This window comes from Leuresthes tenuis, unplaced genomic scaffold (assembly GCF_036924035.1).
Source record: "Leuresthes tenuis unplaced genomic scaffold, fLeuTen1.0.hap1 SCAF_8, whole genome shotgun sequence".
Classification (NCBI taxonomy): Eukaryota; Metazoa; Chordata; class Actinopteri; order Atheriniformes; family Atherinopsidae; genus Leuresthes; species Leuresthes tenuis.
The window spans coordinates 23,940,570-23,962,716 of NW_027325362.1; the positions used below are offsets into that span (position 1 = coordinate 23,940,570).

At 39.8% G+C, this 22,147-nt stretch overlaps 1 protein-coding gene across 1 annotated transcript; it reads left to right on the top strand.

The window, feature by feature from the left end:
• The first annotated feature begins 1,821 nt into the window (after positions 1 to 1,821).
• slc1a4 (solute carrier family 1 member 4) lies at positions 1,822 to 20,644 on the top strand. Its single transcript, XM_072391478.1, has 8 exons — positions 1,822 to 2,493; positions 8,711 to 8,753; positions 10,458 to 10,523; positions 13,866 to 14,032; positions 15,642 to 15,875; positions 16,342 to 16,536; positions 16,684 to 16,818; positions 17,382 to 20,644. The coding sequence occupies exons 1-8, from the start codon at positions 1,979 to 1,981 to the stop codon at positions 17,611 to 17,613; spliced, it is 1,587 nt and encodes a 528-aa protein (XP_072247579.1). The 5' UTR covers positions 1,822 to 1,978; the 3' UTR covers positions 17,614 to 20,644.
• Positions 20,645 to 22,147: the final 1,503 nt, after the last annotated feature.

The following is a 22,147-nucleotide window of genomic DNA, read 5'->3' on the forward strand; positions in this document are numbered from 1 at the left end:
AAAGGACAATCCCGACTGTTGTCAGCAATAAGTTCTTATGCAATGGTCTGGGGTTGTATCAGTGTCCTTGGCAAAAAAAAACCCAACTCACTTACACTTCTCTGATGGCAGCATTAATGCAGAAAACAACATTGAGATTTTAGGGCAAAATATGTCCATGCATTTTTCAACAAAACAATGCAACACCCCTATCTGCAGCCATTACAAAGACAATGCTGCTGAAGAAGAGGGTGTAGTTACTGGACTGAACTATTTGCAGCTCTGACCTGTCGCCAGCACAATGTGGAAAAATAAATCATCACGACCTTGCACTTCTGTACACCTTAAGATATGTTTATGGGAAGAATGTGGCAAAATGACATCTGCAAAACCTTACAGCTCGGTATCCTAAACGTCTGAAGATCATTTAAGTGTCATGAGAAAGAATGCCAACCCTATAATGTGACAAAAGCTTTGCGGTCCCAACTTTTTTTTTCCTTGTCAATTACCTACAGGCCTGCAATTAAGGAATAAACGTACAGTTAAAAAATGAGATGAAGTTTATGAGACAAAACATTAAATATCTTGGGGTAATAGCTTCAAAGTTAAGTGTAAGAATCACAGCATTTAAAAAAATCTTTCATACGTTCCAATTTTTACCGATTCGTTGCTGTACATGACAGAAATAATAATAATAAAAACAATTTTTTTTTAAAGTCAATGACAGATTTCAAACACATTTTTCTCCTTATTTGGCGTGCGGAAGTTCGTGTTCAGTCCTTTTACTACAGAGCCATCTTGTGTTCAAACGCCACCGGTGCAACGGCGCATTACATTACGCATGTAATGTAATCTATAAACATGTGTGCATGTGCGAGTTGCGCTATCCCTCTAATCAGAAAACTGTCTGAACCACCCTGGTTTGAAAATCAACTCTTGTTTGATTCATAATATTTTAGGTGTTGTTCTATTAAAAGGAGCCACGTTCAAACAATAGACGAAGTGAAAGAGAGCGCGCGAGCAGCGCCTCCAGGAGGCGCCAAGCGCTGACCATGGTGCTGATAGCCCCCCTCCTCCCACTAATCTTTGTCTTTGTAGAGTTACAAGTTTCATCATGATAAGCGATCGTAAAAACCAACCCTTTTTGAGTAAGAAATCTACTCTTAAATGTGTTTATAATCAAATAAATATTTAAAACAGAGAGAGAGAGAGCAATTGTTTTCGTAATAATTGTGACGTAGGCAACGCATCCCATACAGTTGGTTGTTTGCTGCTTATTTTAGGTTGTCAGCTATAAAGCAGATCAGAAATAGCCACAGCTGGCCTGACAGGTCTGTGAAAACACCACCGGTCTGTAATACTGAGGAAGGCCCAGCTGTTACATCAGATTATTCAGATGATCGTAGAATGTAAAAACACGGACACTATTAGCTGATGCAAAATCACAAATTAAGGCAATCGAGAAATGTTTTAAAAAGCCATAAAAGAAGATCTGCTGGCTCTGGAAAAATGATAGACCGTGAAGGGCTTCTCTTTAGAGACGATGAGGCCTGCGTGATATAACTGATGCATGTGTGGTAAAATGGGGATGATCAGGGTGTGTTAAGAGTACAGTGGCTATACAAAGTGAAGGAATCCCTTCACGTGTGTTTTGCAGGGAGAGGGTGAGAAACACCATTTTGGAAAGCACCGTTTTTATATCTTAAAACTGTTCTCATTCGGCTCAGGGGTGTGCCAAGTGCCGGAGACCCTGGCAATCTCCTGCGCTCTTGCATCATTTGCTCCTTCTATAAAGCATCGGCTTTTGTGCGCATGTTCCATTAGCTTTTTGTGTCGTCGATCACTCACCATTGGCTCCCCAGCGCCGCTCCGCGCTCTGCCTTTACGTCTGACCAGCCCTCTCACAGCTGAGTGTGCTCAACGCGTGAGTGTGTGTGCCTACAGCCCACGCTGCATTTAACCGGACAAGGCTTCCCACGTTGCTCTGAAGTGGAAATAAATGGAGAAAAAGAGTGACATCAACGGGCACGCGATGCCCAGCTCGGCTTCCACCGATCGGATCCTGGAGAAAAACGTTCAGGGGAGCTTCAGAGAGAGGCTCATGGAGTTCCTAAGAAGGAACCTGCTGGTGATCCTGACGGTGTCCGGGGTGCTGGTGGGCGTCGGGCTCGGTATGATAGTTCGCAACATGAATTTGACCAAAGCGCAGATGACCTACTTCGCCTTCCCCGGAGAGATGCTCCTCCGGATGCTGAAGATGATCATCTTGCCCCTGGTCGTCTGCAGCCTCGTATCCGGCGCCGCCAGCCTGGACACCCGCTCGCTGGGCAAACTGGGGGGGATTGCGATCGCTTACTTTCTGATAACCACGTTGATCGCCTCGGGGATCGGGGTAGCCCTGGCCTTCATTATCAAACCAGGAGTCGGCGCAGGAGCCCTGAACACCAACAGTCTGGGACTGGAGAGCGTGAGCAGCAACAAGGAAACCACTGACTCCTTCTTGGATCTGGCCAGGTACTCTTTAATCATCTTAACACTATACAGTGATAGTGTCAGTCAATGCAGAACAAGAAGCAAACAAATGTTTTTTTTTTTGTTGTTGTTGTGACTCTGAAAGGCGCCTTGGAACTCTATGTATGTGCACACACGCTCCCGAAGATGTTCTCTGGTGTTGCAAGCATGACATGGGTTTATAGAGACACTCAAGTCATCCTGTCACCAGCAACTAATTTATCTGTGTATTAGCCTCTCAATCAATACACCAATGGCACTGTGTCTGCAGGGGAGTGAATGTGGAGCAGCTTTGAAAGCCAGAGTTCATCAAATCAGTGTCATTCTGTGCTATTAAACCCACCTGACTGACCCTTAAGTGCAGGTCAGTCAAACCTGCAGTCAGTCTGTAAACACCACCATATTTGCCTAAGTCGGGTTGTCCACTGTCTCAGCCTTCAATTGTGTGATGTGGATTGGAATTCCTAACTAATTATTAATTTTTAGGAATGTTGCTATCAGTGTTGTGTAACCCCTAAAAGAGCTTTGGTTTGGAAGTCAACTCAAATGTGCACTTGTCCCATCCTGAAGTGGTTCATTCATGTTTAAAGTACCATGTTTCACTAGAAATGGTCATTTTTGTATGTCCAACCCTTTCCAGCCATCACCGACTCCTTCTTGTCCAGTGCCCACAACATGCAAAGATGCTTCTTCCCGCCATGTGTGGCTCAGCCAATGGTGGAGATGCATTTATTTCACTGCAATTTTGTAAAACTTTAATTATATGACACTTTATACCTCTTTCCTGCCAGAAGCAGAGTGAAAATGACTGTACTTTGTTAAACTAGTTACCATAGTTAAAAGCAACACCACCCTTTCAGTTTATAGTACAAAAATGCTTCGTATTGTACCATGATTCATAATAATGTGACGCCGCCATCTGTAATAAGCACTTTTTAAGTACTTAAACAGAGTAAATTTGCAGTGATGCTTTGCTACAGGTAAATGTTCTGAATGGTTCTTTAACTTAAGTCAAGTAGCACTTCTCCTAGGTCCATCCTTCCTCTTGCTTTGTCCTTCGGGTGGAAAAGGAAACAAGGGAATTGCTCAGAGAACTTCTCGGAAAGCATGTCAGGATCTGACTAGGTTTTCACAACAATGTACAAAATTGAAATCTTGTTTTATTTTAATGTAATGTGGATGCTTGTTTAAGTGTTTTTCAAAGGGATCATGTTTTTGGCTCCCTCCACTCTTAGGAGCAGAGTAAGTGTAGTTCCAGGCCTTGTCGTTCCCACCTTGTTGATGCCTACACACACAACAACGTCAAAATCTGGCTCAGTCCAAGCACAAGTGTGAAATAAAGGGAAATTTAATCCATGTTTCTAAACAGGCAAAGTGTGTCTCTCAAACCAGCATCTTGGAAGCAAACTTTTCACTGTATTCAAAGAGTTTTCTGTGATACAGTTTTACTCAATAGTTTTTTTTTTAAATGCTTGTGTTTCCCCCTGTGCTTGTAGTCTATATATATCAGCATGCTTGATGGCCTTCGGTGCTCCTAATAATAAGTTCCCACAGTGAAGCTGACAGCTGTTTAAAGAGTGGAGTGTATTTTGAGGAGGAGAAAGAGGTGGCGGGATAACACCAGCAGAGTGTGGTACAAACTGAACACTGCTACTCTCAGCAGTTCCCCCTTATCGCAATAGCAGGTGCACAGTCTGCTTTGGTTTCTCAGTCAGAGTCTGAAATGAAAAAAACAATCTAAAGGTAAGGATTAGACCAACACAGGATTTCAGAGCCAACTTTGATGGTAGTTTTGTTTCTAATGGTGAGGTTTTAGGGCTATCACTGACATTTTGAGTGGTCTTTAGTTCACTTTTAGTCAAGGCATAAAAATGTTTGGTTTTACAGCTTCCAAATATTGTTCTTATCACTTTGTAAGAACAGACTATCAGAGTTTCACTCACACAAATATACACAAACTACATTCTTCTTATGTATCTTTGTGGTTGCCATCGATATTGTGGTAGCCCAAACAAACCCTAACCATTACACTCATATTAACTTTAATCTAACTCTAAATCTAAGCGTAAAAAATAAACTTTTGACCCCACATAGCTTTCACATCTTCCGATTGAAGAGGGCGACCAGGTTTTGGGTTAGGGTTAGGGTTAGTTAGGGCTAATCGGACATCGCAGTGACGTCCATTCATTGTGTACAGCCCAACTGTAAGCATAAGCCAAATGTAACCTTTACCAGTGCATGCCCAACTCCAACTCTTAACCTAAACTGAATTCATACCTTAGACCCCTAACCTTCATTGGGACCCTTGGTCCCAGTGGACTACTGATCCCAATGAGGACAATGCTTGTCCCAGGGGATAATGTTAACATCCCCGTCCACCTTTCTGCAGACATTTATTGTCCTCTTGCGCCACCCGAAGGGTGACATGTTACAATCTGAAAGCAACGTAATATTTATTACTGTAATACTGTATAATGTCGAAAGTGCTCAACAGATAAACTGTAATGAGTTGATGACCAAACTGCCATTCTTGTTGGAATAAAATACCTTGATTGACTTTTCATTAAACATTGTCAAGCATTGAATAGAACTAATATATTGCTTTATATAAAATATCTGATAGCTTAGTGACATTCCCATTAGCCCCAGTGATGCCTTCTGTTTAGTGCCAGTTATCACATAGCAGCCGATTTTAGAATCTGTGGATTCCTTGATTACTTTTATTGAACCACATATGATACCATTCGTTATCATGATCATTGATAATAATAAAATGGACTTCTTGGGACCAGATAAGTTTGATTGAAGTTTATCCAATCTTCAGGTATTTGTTCACATGTACCTATTTTAATTTTTTAAAGTAATATGAAAACTGACAAAACTATTACATTTCATACAAAAATGTAAAATTGTAGCCTGTTTTTCTGTAAATGGCATAATTTCATAAAAATGTTCAGTGTTCTCTCGTTATTTCTCTTACAGTTGACAAAAAGAGGTGTTTTATAGGAGTATTTTTTTTCCAAAACATCAGTTACTTTGGTTTGCCAGTTCTATACAAGCCTTCTAACTCATATTCTACAGAAAAACTGAAAGTTATATTAATTTACAACTATCCAGTTGAAGCTAATTTATTTCCCACCATCACTTCATCAATATACATATACAGATTTTCAGTGTCAGTTCTCCTCAGAGAGTGAATCTGAATTTGGAAACATGTTCCTGTCAGTAAAGAAAACCTGTTGACAAGTGCCAATCAAAAAGACCATGAGCCAGCAGACAGAACCACTCCAGATGACATGACTTTAACAAAGGTTACAGTCATGTCATGTACTTAGGACATCATGCTGTTATGTAAAAGCTTTAAAAATCAGTCTTCAGAAAGGAGGCAGTGGGGCTCTGAAGGCTCTTTGGGAACAGCATGCAGGTTTCAGCTCTGGTTTCCCAGAGTAAAACCAGATCCTCACCAGTCACGTGATAGAAACCTGACTGTCTTCATGGAGAGGAGAAGACCTTGAGGCGCCATGTGTGGCTGTAAGAATTTAAGCTGATATTCACACTTAGTAGCATTAGGAAAGAAAAGAGATGATAAAAGGAGCATTTCTTGGCGAGTCACCAGCTTGTCCAGGCGAGATGGCACATCAGCTGAAACAGCATTTAGCCCTGATCCGAGGGTAGAGTTGATGGGGGTCATTAGGCTATGAACTGAAATGCTTGGCTGTAGACTGGCCATGGGAATAAATGAGAGCAAAGTCTGTATTTATTTGCACAATAGAGGGTAACCCCAGAGGATAAAGTTACAACAAACACACTAATACATGGAGAGGGCCTGTAGACTTCCAGTAATCTCTCTACGATTATCTCACAGTGCTGAAAACAAACTCTGCATGAGGCCTATATAGTTCTCTTGTCAAGAAAATTATTTGATTGGGAGTTGTTAGTAGTAATAAAAAGGATGATAAAGCCAAGCCGACTGTCTTTTCTAAATAGGTGAATAATGTCTCACCAAATCTGGACATCATCATCATCCACATTACTGCAGCTGTCATGAGCATAAGCACAGAAACGCATAAATGCAAGATATGATACAAATACAAATCTGATACACTTATCTGTGCCATTTGGGCCCATTCCTGCTGATGGATGAATACAAATGATAGAAGTTATTTAAACATAAAGAAGATATTTAAACATAAATAACCAATGAGATGGACAAAATGATAATTTAATAAGATTCTTTTTGTTATGTTGGTAACATGGTCAGAGGGACAATGTCCACCACACTCCAAACTGAAATATCTCAAGGACTTATGTATTGTCAAGAAATTTTGTACATACATACTATAATAATAGGCAGCCAAATGGCAAAAGAAATCCACAAAGTTTTAAGTCCAAAAGTATCAGTGTTTTCCATTGGGTTAGATAACTGCAGGCATGCTAACAAAATGCTGGCACCGACATCAATTAAACAAAAGAATTCCACACAAATAGTGATAGATTTTTAATTCAAAGGCATTTTGTGTCACTGTTTGTATCAGTTTAACGTTGTAATGAAAAGTTTTGAATAATACAACCAAAGTAGCAAATATTGTCTGTTTTATCTGATGTGAGAAAAAGATGCAAGGCTAGGCTAACCGCCTTGGAGTAACACTTTCACAAAACTTTGTAGGAATGCAGGCTTATCCAAGTAACACTGTGCTCTCATTTAGCACCTCCACAAAGTTGACGTTTTTGGTCTTTCCAGAAGTGCAATTTAGTAAATGTTTAAATGTTGACAAGCTAAATCATGGCGCAAACATGGTGATTATTAACCAGCAAAACACCAGAATTAAATCCACTTGCCACTATAGCTCCTCTGTTTAGTTTCTTTATAGTTTGATTAAATGTTATTTGTTAAAAAATCAGAGAACAGGATAACAGCCAGATTGCTAAAGTATATGCAAAGGGACCAGACTTTTTTCCAGTCATTAGGTGAGCTAAATCTGATCAGATTCAACAGGCGCTGTTACTTTTCTTTAGAGAAAAACTGAAACTGGAATAATACCCCGCTTTTTCTGCACACTTTGCAGAGCTTGAGCGCTCATTTGTCTGAGCTGGCAGTGTACCCATGATGAGTTGACTTAACCAAATGTAGCCCATCATATGCTGGAAGTTGTCAGCTTGTATCTGTTACTGACCACTCCTAGGCTGTATAACTCTATATTGTGAATTTGAATGTAAACCAGCCAAAGAGCCAAGATTTGAATCCTTATCCTGAATTAAATGTGTTAGGTGAGGATAAGCCGAAATGTCTATATGGATTTAATTGCCAATTGTGCACAAGGGAGGATGTTGTGATTACAGGCAGACTGATAAAGTTGAAGCATACTATGAGATGCATGATTGACTTGGTGTCTTTACATTTTGTGAACCCTGAGGATAAGTATGAAAAGTGACTTACAGTTGTCACTCTGCACCGTCAACACTGTTTTTGTGTCAGTAGTAAACAACTTGGTCTGTCAGTCATTAGATAGCCAGTAGTTGGTGGTGTAACAACTTGTACTACAAACTGATTCTAAGCAAATATATATGTGCTATACTATCAATACTAAAAAGAGATTAATTTTGAGCATGAATTGTGGTAAAGACATTTTTGACATGTTATAAATGTCTGCCTTTCCATACAAAGGCATAAAGCTTGTTAAATGTAAAGACATAAAAAAAAAAGTACTTTAACAATAATGCTAGTTTTTTTTTAATGACTGATTACATGAACATGGTTGAGGTCAATGTTTCACTCTGACAGCTCTCACAACCTGAGCTCAACCACGTTAAGTGAAGTGTAAATGAATACGATGTAAACCTTCAGGAATTCACCTAATCCCATCTAAGATCTCACTAATATGTTTTAATAAATCGTGAACCAGGCTGTAGATTAGTGCTGGAAGAGCTGATCTGTTAGGAGATTTAGAGAATACTAGATTTTATGGAAAATTTACAGAAAATAGAAAAAGTGAAAGCCCTGTTTCATGACAAACGAGTCCTGTGAAGAGTTTTGTCTTTCAGATGTTTGAATAACAGCCTCCATTTTGAAAGAACTGTCCAATTTTGATGCAGAAGTTTGGCTTTTCTTTTTAAAACAAAGTTGTTTTAGACGGTTTCAAAAGTCTATACAAGAGAAACTGCAGTAAAATGGTCACTGTTATTACTGTTACTATTAATTTGTTTTCCTCTTCCCTCCCAGGAATTTATTTCCAGCAAACTTGGTGGCTGCTGCTTTCCGTTCTGTGAGTGCACTTTAACACATAGCGTTCTCCTCACCCCACTATATTTTCCCCCTGCTCTCTGTCTGCTTTCCCTCATTGCATGTGTCTTGTGTAGATTGTTCGTCAGAATTTATTTCACCGACCACGAGGATGCCGCTCCGTTTTCATTTACAGTGTCTGTAAATCCTGGCTGTAGTGCCAAAAGCCTCATAATGCCTCCTCACGCTCAGCACAAAGCTCAGCGCGAATGCCTCTTTTCCTTGCCCCTGCCTGCCGTTACCATGGCAAAACTATTCCATTCCAGCAAGCCTAGCAACCCATCTCGCCTTGCTTCTCTTGAACAGGACCTGCTCCACTTCTTTGAATTATGATCCTTTAAAACTAAAATAAGAACAGGGAAAACTCAATATTTGGGGTGGCAGGGATATGAATGGCTATGCACACAAATACCACAGAAGGCACACGCTTACAGCAGTCACGCACACTCTAGTAATCAGTCCATTTGCATTCCACATGTCCAAAGTTGTCCCTGTGAATCACAAACTGGTTACTTTTCAGAGACAGAGCAGTGGACTTTCAAAGTATACGCTGGCCCACCACACACACACACACACACACACTCACAAATGCACACTCTAAACTTTGGATACTTTGGTTGATCCCCTGTGGAATGGATCCAACTGTGGTTTTAAACTAAGTAAGCAGAGGAGAGGGTAGATTTACACAAAATGACAAGCAGCTAGGTTTTTAAACAGAACACAAATTAAATGTAAGATTCAGATAATGAGAATGGCTGAGTTGTTAGTTTTGAAAGCATAATCATGCTCTGTGTGTCTTAAAAAGACACTCACTGACATTTAGCAGTTATTGTCAGTTGGGGCTGCATAAAACCATGCAACCAAAGATGAAAATGCTCCCAAACACATACAGTCATAACAATCATTTCTCCCGTTGTAGCTGAGGAATTTTGGTCCCCTCTTTACAATGTAAGGTCCCATCACAGCATTTCAGCCAGCTTGCCACTTTGTTGTAGATTTTCTGCTGTGTTTATATCATTGTCCCGTCATCTGACATGAATCTATTTCGGTCAATTGTTAGCTGTCAGACAGATGGCCTCACATCTGACCCTAGAATACTTTGGTATACAGAGGAGTTCATGGTCGAATCAATGACTACAAGGTGCCCAGGTCCTGTGGCTGAAAAACAAGCCCAAATCATCAGCCCTCCATCACTATGATTGACAGTTGGTATGAGGGGTTTGTGCAGATATGCTGTGCTTGGCACAGGACTAAATGTGGATATGCATTCTCAGTTTTCTCAGCAGAGAAGGAAGCAGTTCTGGCTTTCTGTCAACAATACTCATCTGCATTTATCATTATGCTCCACTAATTTCTACTTTAGGTCACACGTTTTTTAAATGTCACAATATGGCAGTTTCTGTTGCTCCACTGAAGCTCCACAGCATACTCTGGATTGATAGAATCAAATTTGGAATCATCCATAGTTCAATCGTCCTAGTTTAGCTACTGTACCATGTGTAGATACTCTCACTTTCTTCTACTTTCCATGAAAATAGACTTGAAATGAATCATAACTGGATTGTATGAGAATATAGTACACACCGACTAAACTTTGCATGCTGTGACTGTTGTAATCTCATCAGATGACTGTACCAAACAAAGCTGTATGAATAAATTAAAAGTATTTATTTATTTTATGTTGCAGTATGCCACTGACTACAAAATGGTTGCTGTAGGGAACAACACTAACGGGACAGCCCTCTACCAAAAGGTAGGTTCATGAAACATCTTATGTATGTAATTATTCTTATATGTGATATACTTGAAATGCCAGAAAGGGGAAAAGTGCTCTCATCTGTGCATGGAAGTCAAACAGTTATCTCAGTCAAAGAGTTTAAGCTGCTGTTTGTTCTGAGCACTTTGTGTGTATGTGAGTCAGCCATGGGTGCAAACTCACTGAATAAGCAGTACGAGAGAGACTAATGGAGGACTTGGTTTAGGGAGAATGGGTTCAAGGTTGATGGTGAAATGTTGGTATTTCTGGGTGACTGAACAGTGCATTCATTCTAAATAAGAGACTTGGACTTATCTCTACTTCAAGTCATTTATTTTTCACATTATTAATGTGGTTTTCATATTATTTTAGTAGTCCACTGATACCAAGTAAGCACTGGAGAAATATCAGGGTAACTTAATAAATTTACTTTATTAAGAATTCTTTAAAAATCTCCTCATGGTGGCACAGTTTGAATTTTGCAAATCTCAACAGGTCTAAAAACAGGTCCACTTGTTTATGTAAAGGAAACACAGGGTTCCTAGAAGTTGTGCTCTTGAAAAGTGTAAAAGTTATTGTGAAACTACAACATTTTGTGGTGTGAATCAACACAACTATTTCACCTTTTGTAATGAGATCAGGTTGCCACACCACACGCATGCTGAACTACTTAGAGGGTGTTGTTATCATTCCCCGTCTTTCATAGTAAAGAGACATTGTACAGGAAAACTCAAAATGTGTGTGTATGTCCAACTTATAAATAACAAAACACCGGACAGAGCTAATGCTAATTGAGATAGCAATTGCTAAATACAACTTCTCTGGATGCTAGCTTTGACATACCTGATATAGTGATAATATGGACTGTAATATAGACTGTAATTACTAAAGACAGCGACTTCACTTCAAGCAGTATTGCAGTTATAGTTTGAAATGAGCTACAGTCAGTTAATAAGCTGCTGAGCACACACATATAGTCTACTTAAAAAGAGGCTGGGCTTCCTCTCACTGTGTTGTTAATAGAAGAGGGTGGCTGTTGGGAGGTGTCCTACGGAGATGTCACTGCAATCTTTGAAGAAGTGTTTAAAGGGTAGCGGGTTTCAGGTTCTACTTAGAAAAGGAAGCAAGGAGATAACAGCTCCTTGAACTCCCTTTAGACATTTCCAGTTACTTCCATTTGGTTTTTATGGAGGTCTACAGTTTAATTTCCCAACCCAATTTCCCAGTTTGTTCTCATCATGCTGGAGTCCAAGTATGATGCATGAACGACATGAAAAGATCTGCTCTTGCACTGGGAATTTCAAAACTTGAATGTTTACTCCAAGATCAAGAGCAAAATTTTTGCTCAAGTCATTCTTTAGCCTCTTTGCTTGGTACTAAAGGTTTCATTGGTTGGTTTTGCAAACTCACTAGTCTCTACTACTTGCTTAGATGGAAAATAAAATCCTAGAGACAGACCACAGGTTGCTGTCATGATCGAAAAAAATGAAGGACGCTGACTCCAGAATAAGAACTCGTCAGGTGTAGACAGTACATTTCAATAATACAGTACAGCCTTGACAACCCTTACCCAACGAGAGAAAGTCACACAATTCAAATGAAATAATTTTATAAATCAAGCTAGCATGATTATTTCTGCCATCTGGCTAGCCCTTAGAAACCTCTTAATTATGGATCAAATCTGTCAGACAGTGAAACGAGTCTGAAACTGTGGCTGAAAACCTGCTGGTTTTGACAATGTGGTCACTATTAAAGCATGTGTAGCTCGTTGCTCTACCCTGTTAAAAGTCAGATTTTTATAACCATATTGTCATTCAACAAAACGATCATGTGTTAAAAACAAAATCTGTGCGCTGATTTATTTACTTTTAATTTTTTTTTACACATTAGATGATCTCCAAGATAGAGAAACTTGGAAGCAACAGAATGTCTTGAATGCTTACTTACACAGTCCACAGCCTCCTATCACACTGTAAGGTGCATGTGCAAATAGCTCACAGAACAGAATAGGGTCATACAAAGGGTTGTACCTGCAGGGGGGAGAGAGACCTCGCTCATGCCGGTAAGTCCTGGGGATGTTAGTCCTAGGAGTCACTAAATTGCTAAAAAGAGATACCAAAGGGGCTGAAAAGTCTCCACTTTTTATGCTTTGGTGACAGGAGTTTGATTTTGACTTTGACTTGTGAAATGTTGAAAGCCCAGACTTAATTCTTTCACCTTGTTTTTTTCATATTTCTCATGAGTAACTTGATCAAAAGATGAATTCTTTATGAAGTCAGTCAATCACACTTATTGTGTTGGATTGGGGTTACAAGGATTGCATTCAATAACTTTCAATTGAAAGTGCAGCTAGCCATTATTATTTACTTTTATGTGGTGTGATGAGTCACCCAGAGAGTTGGCAATTGGACAGGTCATCATGACCAAGCAGGTATCCACTGAGCCTGTGTGGAGGATGGTGTGCCACTCTGCACGGGGGACAAAGTGACAAGCCTTACAGAAGGCTTGTTGCAGAGTACCAGACTACTGTTGGGGCCTGTTACATGGTGTGGATGTTGCATCATAGGCATCATGATTTTTTTTTTTTTGTCTGCAGACAAACGGATGAATGACAGCTATGCAAAAGACTTTATCCCTGCACTAAAGACGCTTTCTGTTAATTACCATTTTAAAGGTTTTCAGCACTGCCTCATTTCATACAATGGAACCTTCTAAGAATGCTTAAAATGCTTGATATATTCCGTGTACAAATTTGTACAAGTGTAATAAGTTTATATATAATCATTTAATCTGCTTAATTTTAAATGTACAGTCGTGAACTTGTTTTCTTCAGCAGCCGTGGCTTGTCCCCACCAATTTAAGGGAACAGTTGGGGGGGATTTGATGTTGGCATTGGCCCATAGTATTTGTCTGTCGTGGGTCATGGTGGATAGTTCCCTCAGAGTTAGGGGATGAAGCTGGTCGAGCTGTGGGAGAGCTCAATACAATGGGAAGGGATTGAGCTCAGGATTTGTCCTTGTCCTTATTCGTTATCCATCATCCAGGATCACTGAATCCCTCTTCTTAGCATGCTTATACAACTCATTTGTATTGTTATTATGCTGCTAGACTTTTTAACGTGAGCATGTTCACATTTTAGTTACAGGAATGTTGCAATGCTGAAATAAGCATTTAGAAACCATTGTGCTTAAGTACAGCCGCACACAGCAAAATGGTTATACACTCTATTCTTTTTAAAAATTTGTCAACTTCCTTTTAAAGGTTTCTTGTCAGTTCTCCCTCCCAACACCTAAAATGTTTGTTTAGTTTATTACAGTGTGACTCTGCTGGGTGTTTTAGGTCCCTATTGGTACGGAAACAGATGGCATGAACATTCTGGGTTTGGTGCTGTTTGCCATGGTGTTCGGAGTGGCACTGCGGAAGCTGGGAGAAGAGGGAGAGGAGCTCATTCGTTTCTTTAATGCGTTCAACGAAGCCACCATGGTGCTGGTGTCCTGGATCATGTGGTAAGTGAGGATGGATTCATTATCCCTTTTCAATGCTTGTATCAGACACTGACTAAGCCAGGAAGGTTTTCTGGTAAAATAATTTCAGTTCAATTCAATTCAGTTTTATTTATATAGCCCCAAATCACAACAAATGTCATCTCAAGCCATTTTAATAATACAGTCCAATTCAAGCCAATTGGAGTTCAATTAATTGTAATCATAATCCAATTGAATCCAATTAATTAATTTCAAAATAATCCAATCCATTCATATAGAGCCGATTCAAAAACAATATCCAAGCTAAGGAAACCAACAGATTGCACCGAAACTGGTCTTCAGTCCAATCCTGAGCATGTCTGAGGCGACTGTGGAAAGGAACGACTCCCTTTTAACAGGAAGAAACCTCTGGCAGAACCAGACTCAGGAAGGGTGGCCATCCGCCTCGACCAGCTGGGGTTTGAGAAGACAGAAAAGAGGGGGGAAAAGCCCACTGTAACACCATTAAAAGGATACCTGTTGGAACGGGGAAACGTTAATGACCACAATAATGTCACATGTACATAATATCATTTGAGAAATTAAACGTTGGGAAAAAGAGAGCAAAATGAGGAAAGGTGTGACAGATGAGGTCCCCCAGCAGTCTAAGCCTATAGCAGCTTAACTATGGGATGTTTCAGGATTACCTGAGCCATCCCTAACTATAAGCTTTATCAAAAAGAAAAGTTTTAAGCCTAATCTTAAAAGTGGAAAGGGTGTCTGCTTCCCAGACATTTACTGGCAGCTTATTCCACAAGAGAGGGGCCTGATAACTGAAGGCTCTGCCTCCCATTCTACTTTTAGAAACTCTGGGAACCACAAGTAAACCTGCAGTTTGGGAGCGAAGTGCTCTATTAGGAAAATATCGTACAATGAGATCTTTAAGAGCTCGGTCATTAAGAGCTTTATATGTGAGGAGAATAACCTTAAATTCTATTCTGAATTTAACAGGTCAAAAATAACAAGAACAAGGACTTCTGTAGAACTAGAAGCCAAGGAAATACCATCTAGAGTAGCTATATAACTAGACAATTTCTCCCTGAAGCACTCAGGTCCAAAGATAATGACTTCAGTTTTGTCTGAATTTAGAAGCAAACAGTTCTGAGTCATCCAGGTCTTTATGTCTTTAAGACATGCTTGTAGTCTGACCAATATATTGGTTTCATCTGGTTTCATAGATAAGTACAGCTGAGTATCATCAGAATAGCAAAGGAAATTGATGCTATTCTGTCTGATAATGTTACCTAATGGAAGCAAAAAGGAAGTAAAAAGAATCAGTCCAAGCACAGAACCCTTAGGAACCCTTGTGACAAAGACTCTTCATTTACAAGAACAAACTGAAATCTTTTAGATAAATATGACTTAAACCAGCCTAGTGCAGTTCCTTTAATCCCAATAACATGTTCAAGTCTCTGTAATAAAAAAAACTGTGATAGACCGTATCAAATGCAGCACTGAGAGAGAATAAGAGTTAGTATGGAGCACGCACAGAATGACTGTACAAACTGCTCATTTCTTTTCTAATTTTGTGCTCCAACTGCTATCTTTCTGCTTTTTTTTACTGGTAATTCTGACCTCTTATGTCTCTCAGGTACGTCCCTTTTGGCATCATGTTTCTTGTGGGCAGTAAGATCGTGGAAATGGAAGATGTGGTTCTCCTGGTCACCAGTCTGGGGAAATATATCTTTGCTTCAATCTTGGGCCACATTATCCATGGAGGCATTGTTCTGCCCCTCATCTACTTTGGTTTCACACGCAAGAACCCCTTCAGTTTCCTGTCAGGCCTCATCACACCCTTCACCACTGCCTTTGCCACCTGCTCCAGGTATACACTCAATCACTGGATTAACGTTAGTCTTACTTTATATATACGAGACCAATTTTTGAAGTTACATCTAAAACATGTTAGGGAATTACCGTTACCCTACGGTAGTACCCTACGGCTGTAGCTCAGGAGTCGCCCATCCAACGGAAGGTCGGTGGTTCGACTCTGGCTTCCCTGGGCTACATGTCGAAGCGTCCTTGGGCAAGACACTGAACCCACATTGCCTACCGATGTATCCATCGGTGTATGAATGTGTGTATGAATGTTAGAAAGCACGTAGTTATAGACTTAAGACGTGCTGTATGAGTGTGTGTAAATGGTTGAATGTGGCATGTAGTGTTAGAAGCGCTTTGAGTGGTCAGTTAGACTAGAAAAGCGCTATACAACTACAGTCCATTTACCATATACGGGTAACACTGAGCCAGCAATTTTTTCACTCCAAATGCCTCTGTTTTTTCCTCACCAGTTCAGCAACTCTTCCCTCCATGATTAAGTGTGTAGAGGAAAACAATGGTGTGGACAAGCGCATCAGTCGTTTCATCCTGCCCATTGGGGCCACCGTTAACATGGATGGGGCAGCCATTTTCCAGTGCATCGCTGCCGTCTTCATAGCACAGCTCAACAATGCTGAGCTGAACGCTGGACAGATCTTCACCATCCTGTGAGTCAAGGCTGCGTTAAAAGATTTGATTTACTTATGATAATAGGTTATCACTGGTTAACATTTTTCATCTGTTAATCTGTTCTAACATATGTCTTAATCATGCAAATTGCAGCATTTTATTAGATATGTTATCTTTCGTTCTAGGGTGACAGCCACAGCCTCCAGTGTTGGTGCAGCAGGCATCCCAGCTGGCGGTATCATCACCATCGCCATCATTCTGGAGGCCATTGGCTTGCCAACCAACGACCTGTCCCTCATGCTGGCCGTTGACTGGATTGTGTGAGTAAAACCTGAAACTAACAGAGTCACTTGTTAGAAAACAAACATGGCTACTTCTGGTCACCTACGCGCACACTCCACCAGCATAACTGAGAAAATTCGCACTGGGTCATCCAGATTGGAGGTCAGTGGGGGAATGGTAGAGAGACAGTCTGCTGTTTTTTTTTTCCCAGAAGAATGTTGCTTTGACGTTCCAGAGCAAACAAATACATAGAAGCAGGTTAAACATGAACACATTTTCATCTAAATTGGCAATCTGATCTTTAAAGCTCACATTAGGACTTCGAGCTCTCATATTTCTGAGATAAAAACAGTCAATTGTCCTGATTTTCAATGATCAGTGGATGACTATTATTTTGAGTCATTTTTTTTAAGTTCTCTTACAAAAGAAATATCTTTATATTATAACTGACCTATAAATAGAAGTAGTAATGAAAACCAGAAGTAGGTGTGCACTCCAAAGGACTACAAACAAATTAGAAATGATAACCTGTTAAGTTTGGAATGATTTCAAGCATAAAATCTAATATTTTGTTTGTCTCTTATGTTCTCTTTCTGCTTAGCGATCGCACCACCACAGTAGTGAATGTGGAGGGTGATGCTCTGGGTGCAGGAATCCTTCACCACATCAACCAGCAGGAGATGAAGAAGCAGCAGCTGCAGGAGGAGGAGTTGGAAGAGATCCGGGTGGAGGTTATGGCCAATGTTGAAGCAGAGGAGGAGACATCGCCGCTTGTCACACGTCAAAGCAAAATTTTAGCAGCCACACCGGAAGCCATTGAGTCTGTCCTGTAAACTGAGCGAGACTTGTTTTTGTTTTTTCCTTGCTCCACGACCATTGACCCTTGACGCCTGATGTTGCTGCTGATGGCACCGGCCTGACTTGGTGTTCATGAAAAACAAAACAAAGAAGAAAAAAAACAGTCACTGAGGATTTCATATGGTAAAAATATGCCATAGGTACAGCCTGTGTAGAGCATAGACAGTCTGTATACCAGTGCAGATTAGGATAAAACAAATTTAAGAATGACTCATTTTAAACATCTTTCATCAGTTGATAACCTGACTCCAAGTGTCCAATACTTTAAAATGTTAAACCTTTTGCTGTTAACAATTATGGAAATATATTACCTATGAACTAGGCCAAAATCATTCCCATTAATGTTGGAGTTCGGTTTGTTTCATGTAGTGCATGAGACACTACTGCCACAAGCTTTTGTTTTCCTGAAATCATTGAGGACTTTTTTTGTTTTTATCTTCATGCAGCAAAATCTGTAACCATCCTTAACTCTAGACTAACAATCAAATGCTGACAAATCAAGAGTATCTGACAAAAGTTTCTCTCTTAACAAAATTACACATTCCATCCCTTGATCTCAGCTGTTGGAAATGTGTGCTACATTGAAATCTTTCAGATCATTGGCATTTTTCTACCTGGATGGAAACAACAGTTTCTTTATTTTATTGTCAAACTAAGCTGAAGTGGGAGGTCTTTGATTCCAACTTTAAAAGAGCGTTTTTTTCAAAATCCTCAGATGTGTTTGCTGACTGTTTACAGACAGTGTCAAATATTAACTCTTTAAAGGACAGGTTAAGTATTTGACCTTGTTTTCGGGGGGGTGGGGGTGGTGGCAAACCTCATGCAGCATGGCAGTGACACATTGGCACGGTGTTGTGAATAATTTTGAACATTGGACCATTTGGATGCATGCATTGCCAATGTTCTAAAATGTTGGAAAGCCCATTGAAACATCCCCTGACTGTGAATGAAGGTTGCGTTATTTGCATGAGCGTGTTTTCCCAAATATCTGAAGCAGATGAGAAAAATATCCAAAAGCCTGTCTCCTTTCTGATATTAGAATTTTTCAAATTTTATATAACGGCAGCCTTTAGTTGCTTTTAAAGAAACTGCCCAGTTCAATGCCTCCCATCTCAGCGAGCTCTCTAAAACTGCATTTCTGGATCAGATCTTTTTGAGTTGGACACTTGAGTGTAGTCTGCTATTTGTTTGCCAGCTAATTCAAAGCAGTGTTAGCATACAGCTAACAGCTAGCTATAAAGTCATCATGGTTTGCAAACGTGAAATGGAAAGTGAATTGCATTTGGAACAAACTAAACGTATATGATACTATATGGAGGTATGTAAAAAAAAAAGATACTCTCTAAAATAAAAAAGAAAGCGATAAAGAACACAAGTAGTATGAAAGTGAGAATAGGAGCTACTTAAATGCAACATGACACCCAACATGGTTACCGGATGCTGCTGAGGACACATTTACAGGATGTAATGGTTAAACAAATGTACGTTTTCACTGCAAGCACACTTCTTTTTTTTTGGACATCATAAAAACACTCCAGTCCAGTTTTATTCATTAAAAGATATTTGACTTAGAGTATGTCAGTCAAGTCAGTAGTTCATAAAGACTAGTTCAAGAAATCTCATTGATTCCGATCTCATTAATTAGAACTTCACTCAAAAGTCAAAGTGCCATCTTATGTTTACATCCAAATACTGGACCAAAGTCCTTGATGACTTCACGTAATGTGTGCATAATACTGTGCATCATTGTTTAGTGAATCCATCCTTTTGATTTTGGGATGATCTCTCAGAGGCTTGTGCAATGGTGTTAGCCTACACTGGAAGTTATAAGATGTTTGTTTATGCTTACTACGTCAGCCTTTTTAAGACCAGACGTGACGATTCAGTGCATGCAAAGCTGTGCAGCACGATCTGAATCTCATTCTTCTCCCTGCTGGCTAAATGCAAATGAAGAAGAGAGCTCACTGACTCACTGTTGCTGCATATTTTCATTCAGCCATTGTGATCAACAGTTGTCTGTGGTTGCGAGATCCTTTTAAAAAGAACAGTGGCCACTGCCATTATCACCACTCATTCTTTAAAGAGTATGTTGAGCTACAGATTTCCGCTTGGTGCTTTCCCTGATCTAAGGGATACAAACTGTTGCCATTGACACTATCCACACACTGTATAGTATGGTTTAACATTAGAGAAGTTGTGCCAAAAAGATGGTTGAGTAGACGGGCTCCTTTAACTGACAGATAAGCTTATGCTGCCCACTAGTGGCGGTAGTATGAAGACATTTCAATGTTTTCTATTTATTTGTTCTTTTCTGTAACATGAAGAAGGAAGAGCTTGTGATGAGACTGCTTCATTGACTGGACCTGTGATATTATTTTGTGTTCTCTGTTGACCACTAAGATGTTCTCTTTTAAACTAATTTATGTCACTGCCGCTCTGTTTGACTGGCTCATTATGACGGGTCGGGGCTGCTTTAGTTGTGGACTTTAGCGAAGATGGTGAAGGAGCGTGTTTGAAACCTCTTATTAATCCTTAAAGATATCAGAGAGGACTTTTCTGAGTGTACCTAAGTGTTGTGTTAACCTAAATCTGAGTTTTATGACTAGGTTTGTTAAGTATACTTTATCTGGTACAATCACATGCTTTTACAGATAATGTGGTGCATGTACTTTATATACATATATCTATATTTGATATTAATTTATTGTAATCTGTTCCACTTCTTTTGTATTACATGTACTTTCTCCTTCTAACATTTTCTGTAGATGTAAATGTTTTTACCACTACAACTCACTTTTCAAGCTAATTTCTTTCTTCCTGATAAACAGTTGTTAGAAGGAACTTTAAATTGTTGTGTTTTTTTTTGTTGTTGTTGGTTTATTTTTAGTATTTAGTAAAAGCTGCTCCTTTGCCTGTTCCATGCCAATGTCTAACATTGTACAGCTTTGTCTTTGCGGTTAGTCCTGCTGTCTGTCAACATTAAAAAGATAATAATTTTCCATGCTACCCAGATGAGAAGACGACTCTTTATTTATTTATTTTTAGTCCATTATTATCGGGTGTTATTGTTAGTTCAGGTATTTCACAAGTGTTTTCAGCCAAAGCTTTTTGTTTGAACTCATGTTGCTGAAGAAGAAAGAGGCCTGTTCTGTCCACCTCAAGAAAACTTTTAAAATAGCCGTTGCTCAGAAAAATATTGGGATATGTTGAAGAAGGCACATTTTTCTTTTCGGGTTTTTCCTTTCTTTCTTCGATTATTGTGCACTTGAAAGGTACGAAGGAAAGAAAACCCAAAGTCCACACAAAAAAGGGGGGATGATTCTTTCCAATAGACGACCCTACTCCTGAACTCTGGGCTTTTCCCCATGTAGTCATGTACAATACTGTGCAAAAGTCATGAACCACCAGCAAAACATTCCTGTAATCCTTTAAATTGGCCTTGAGTAGTTCCATCCATCCATCCATTCATTTTCTATACCCGCTTAATCCAACTGTCGGGTCGCGGGTTGGAGCCTATCCCAGCACTCATCGGGCGAGAGGCGGGGTACATCCTGGACAGATCTTGAGCAATAGTTGTCCCGGCTTTCTGAAGGTCTTTGAAGGTTTTACTTTGCACATTAGCTGCTTTTTCACTCCTTTTCAATCGCAGTCCTCGTACGTGAGCAGTTTCAGAGGAATATTTTTTTTGTTTATTTATTTGTTTGTTAAGCCACTTAACAATGACATGAATTATTCATGCATAAAAGTGCACCTAACCCAAGGGATGAACCTGAGCTGTGTCTACACATACGACTTTGCAAAGCACCAATTTTAGATCTTATTCCCAGATATCTTGTTACTAGCAGCCTGTTGCAAATTCTTAGTTTCCATTTCTAAAGTTGCATTTACAAAAAATGCCAAAGATAACTTAGCTTGACACACATGAAATAGCATTTTCCCACCTACAAAGTGATTCCCAAAGAGCTGCTAGCTGAAAGTTTAGCATGTAATTTCATGGCTTGCTGAGTGTCCTTAAAAAGATTTGAGGAAACTCATTAAGTTAACAACAATAATGCCAAGCCCAACAAACTACGACAGATTAACAGTATCTGAAGGTGAGGTGAAAAATTCCTGACACAGGATCTGAGAAAAGAATCTGGTCCTTCAGTTGTTTCTTCTACTTTTCACTGAAGCCTTGTCAGAGATGGCCTCCATTGAGGGGTGACTGTCAAGAAGCCATTAAGGAAGTGAAACAGGGAGAAAATCTGAAAACCAGTGACAACAGGCCTCATGAAGTGATGACTCCGTCCCAGAGAAGATACCTCGACATCTTGACAGAGAATGGAACAAAAGGCAGCAAATTTCCAAAGAGGAGCTTTGGAATGTCCTTGAAGAAGCCTGGAGAGCTATTCCCGAAGTCTACTTAAAGTGGTTGAAGAGGGTTCAGGCTGTGCTGAAGAATATAGGTGGTCATATTAAAAAATTGTGTTGTACAAACCCTGTTTCCCCTGAGATACTGTATGTCAGCAT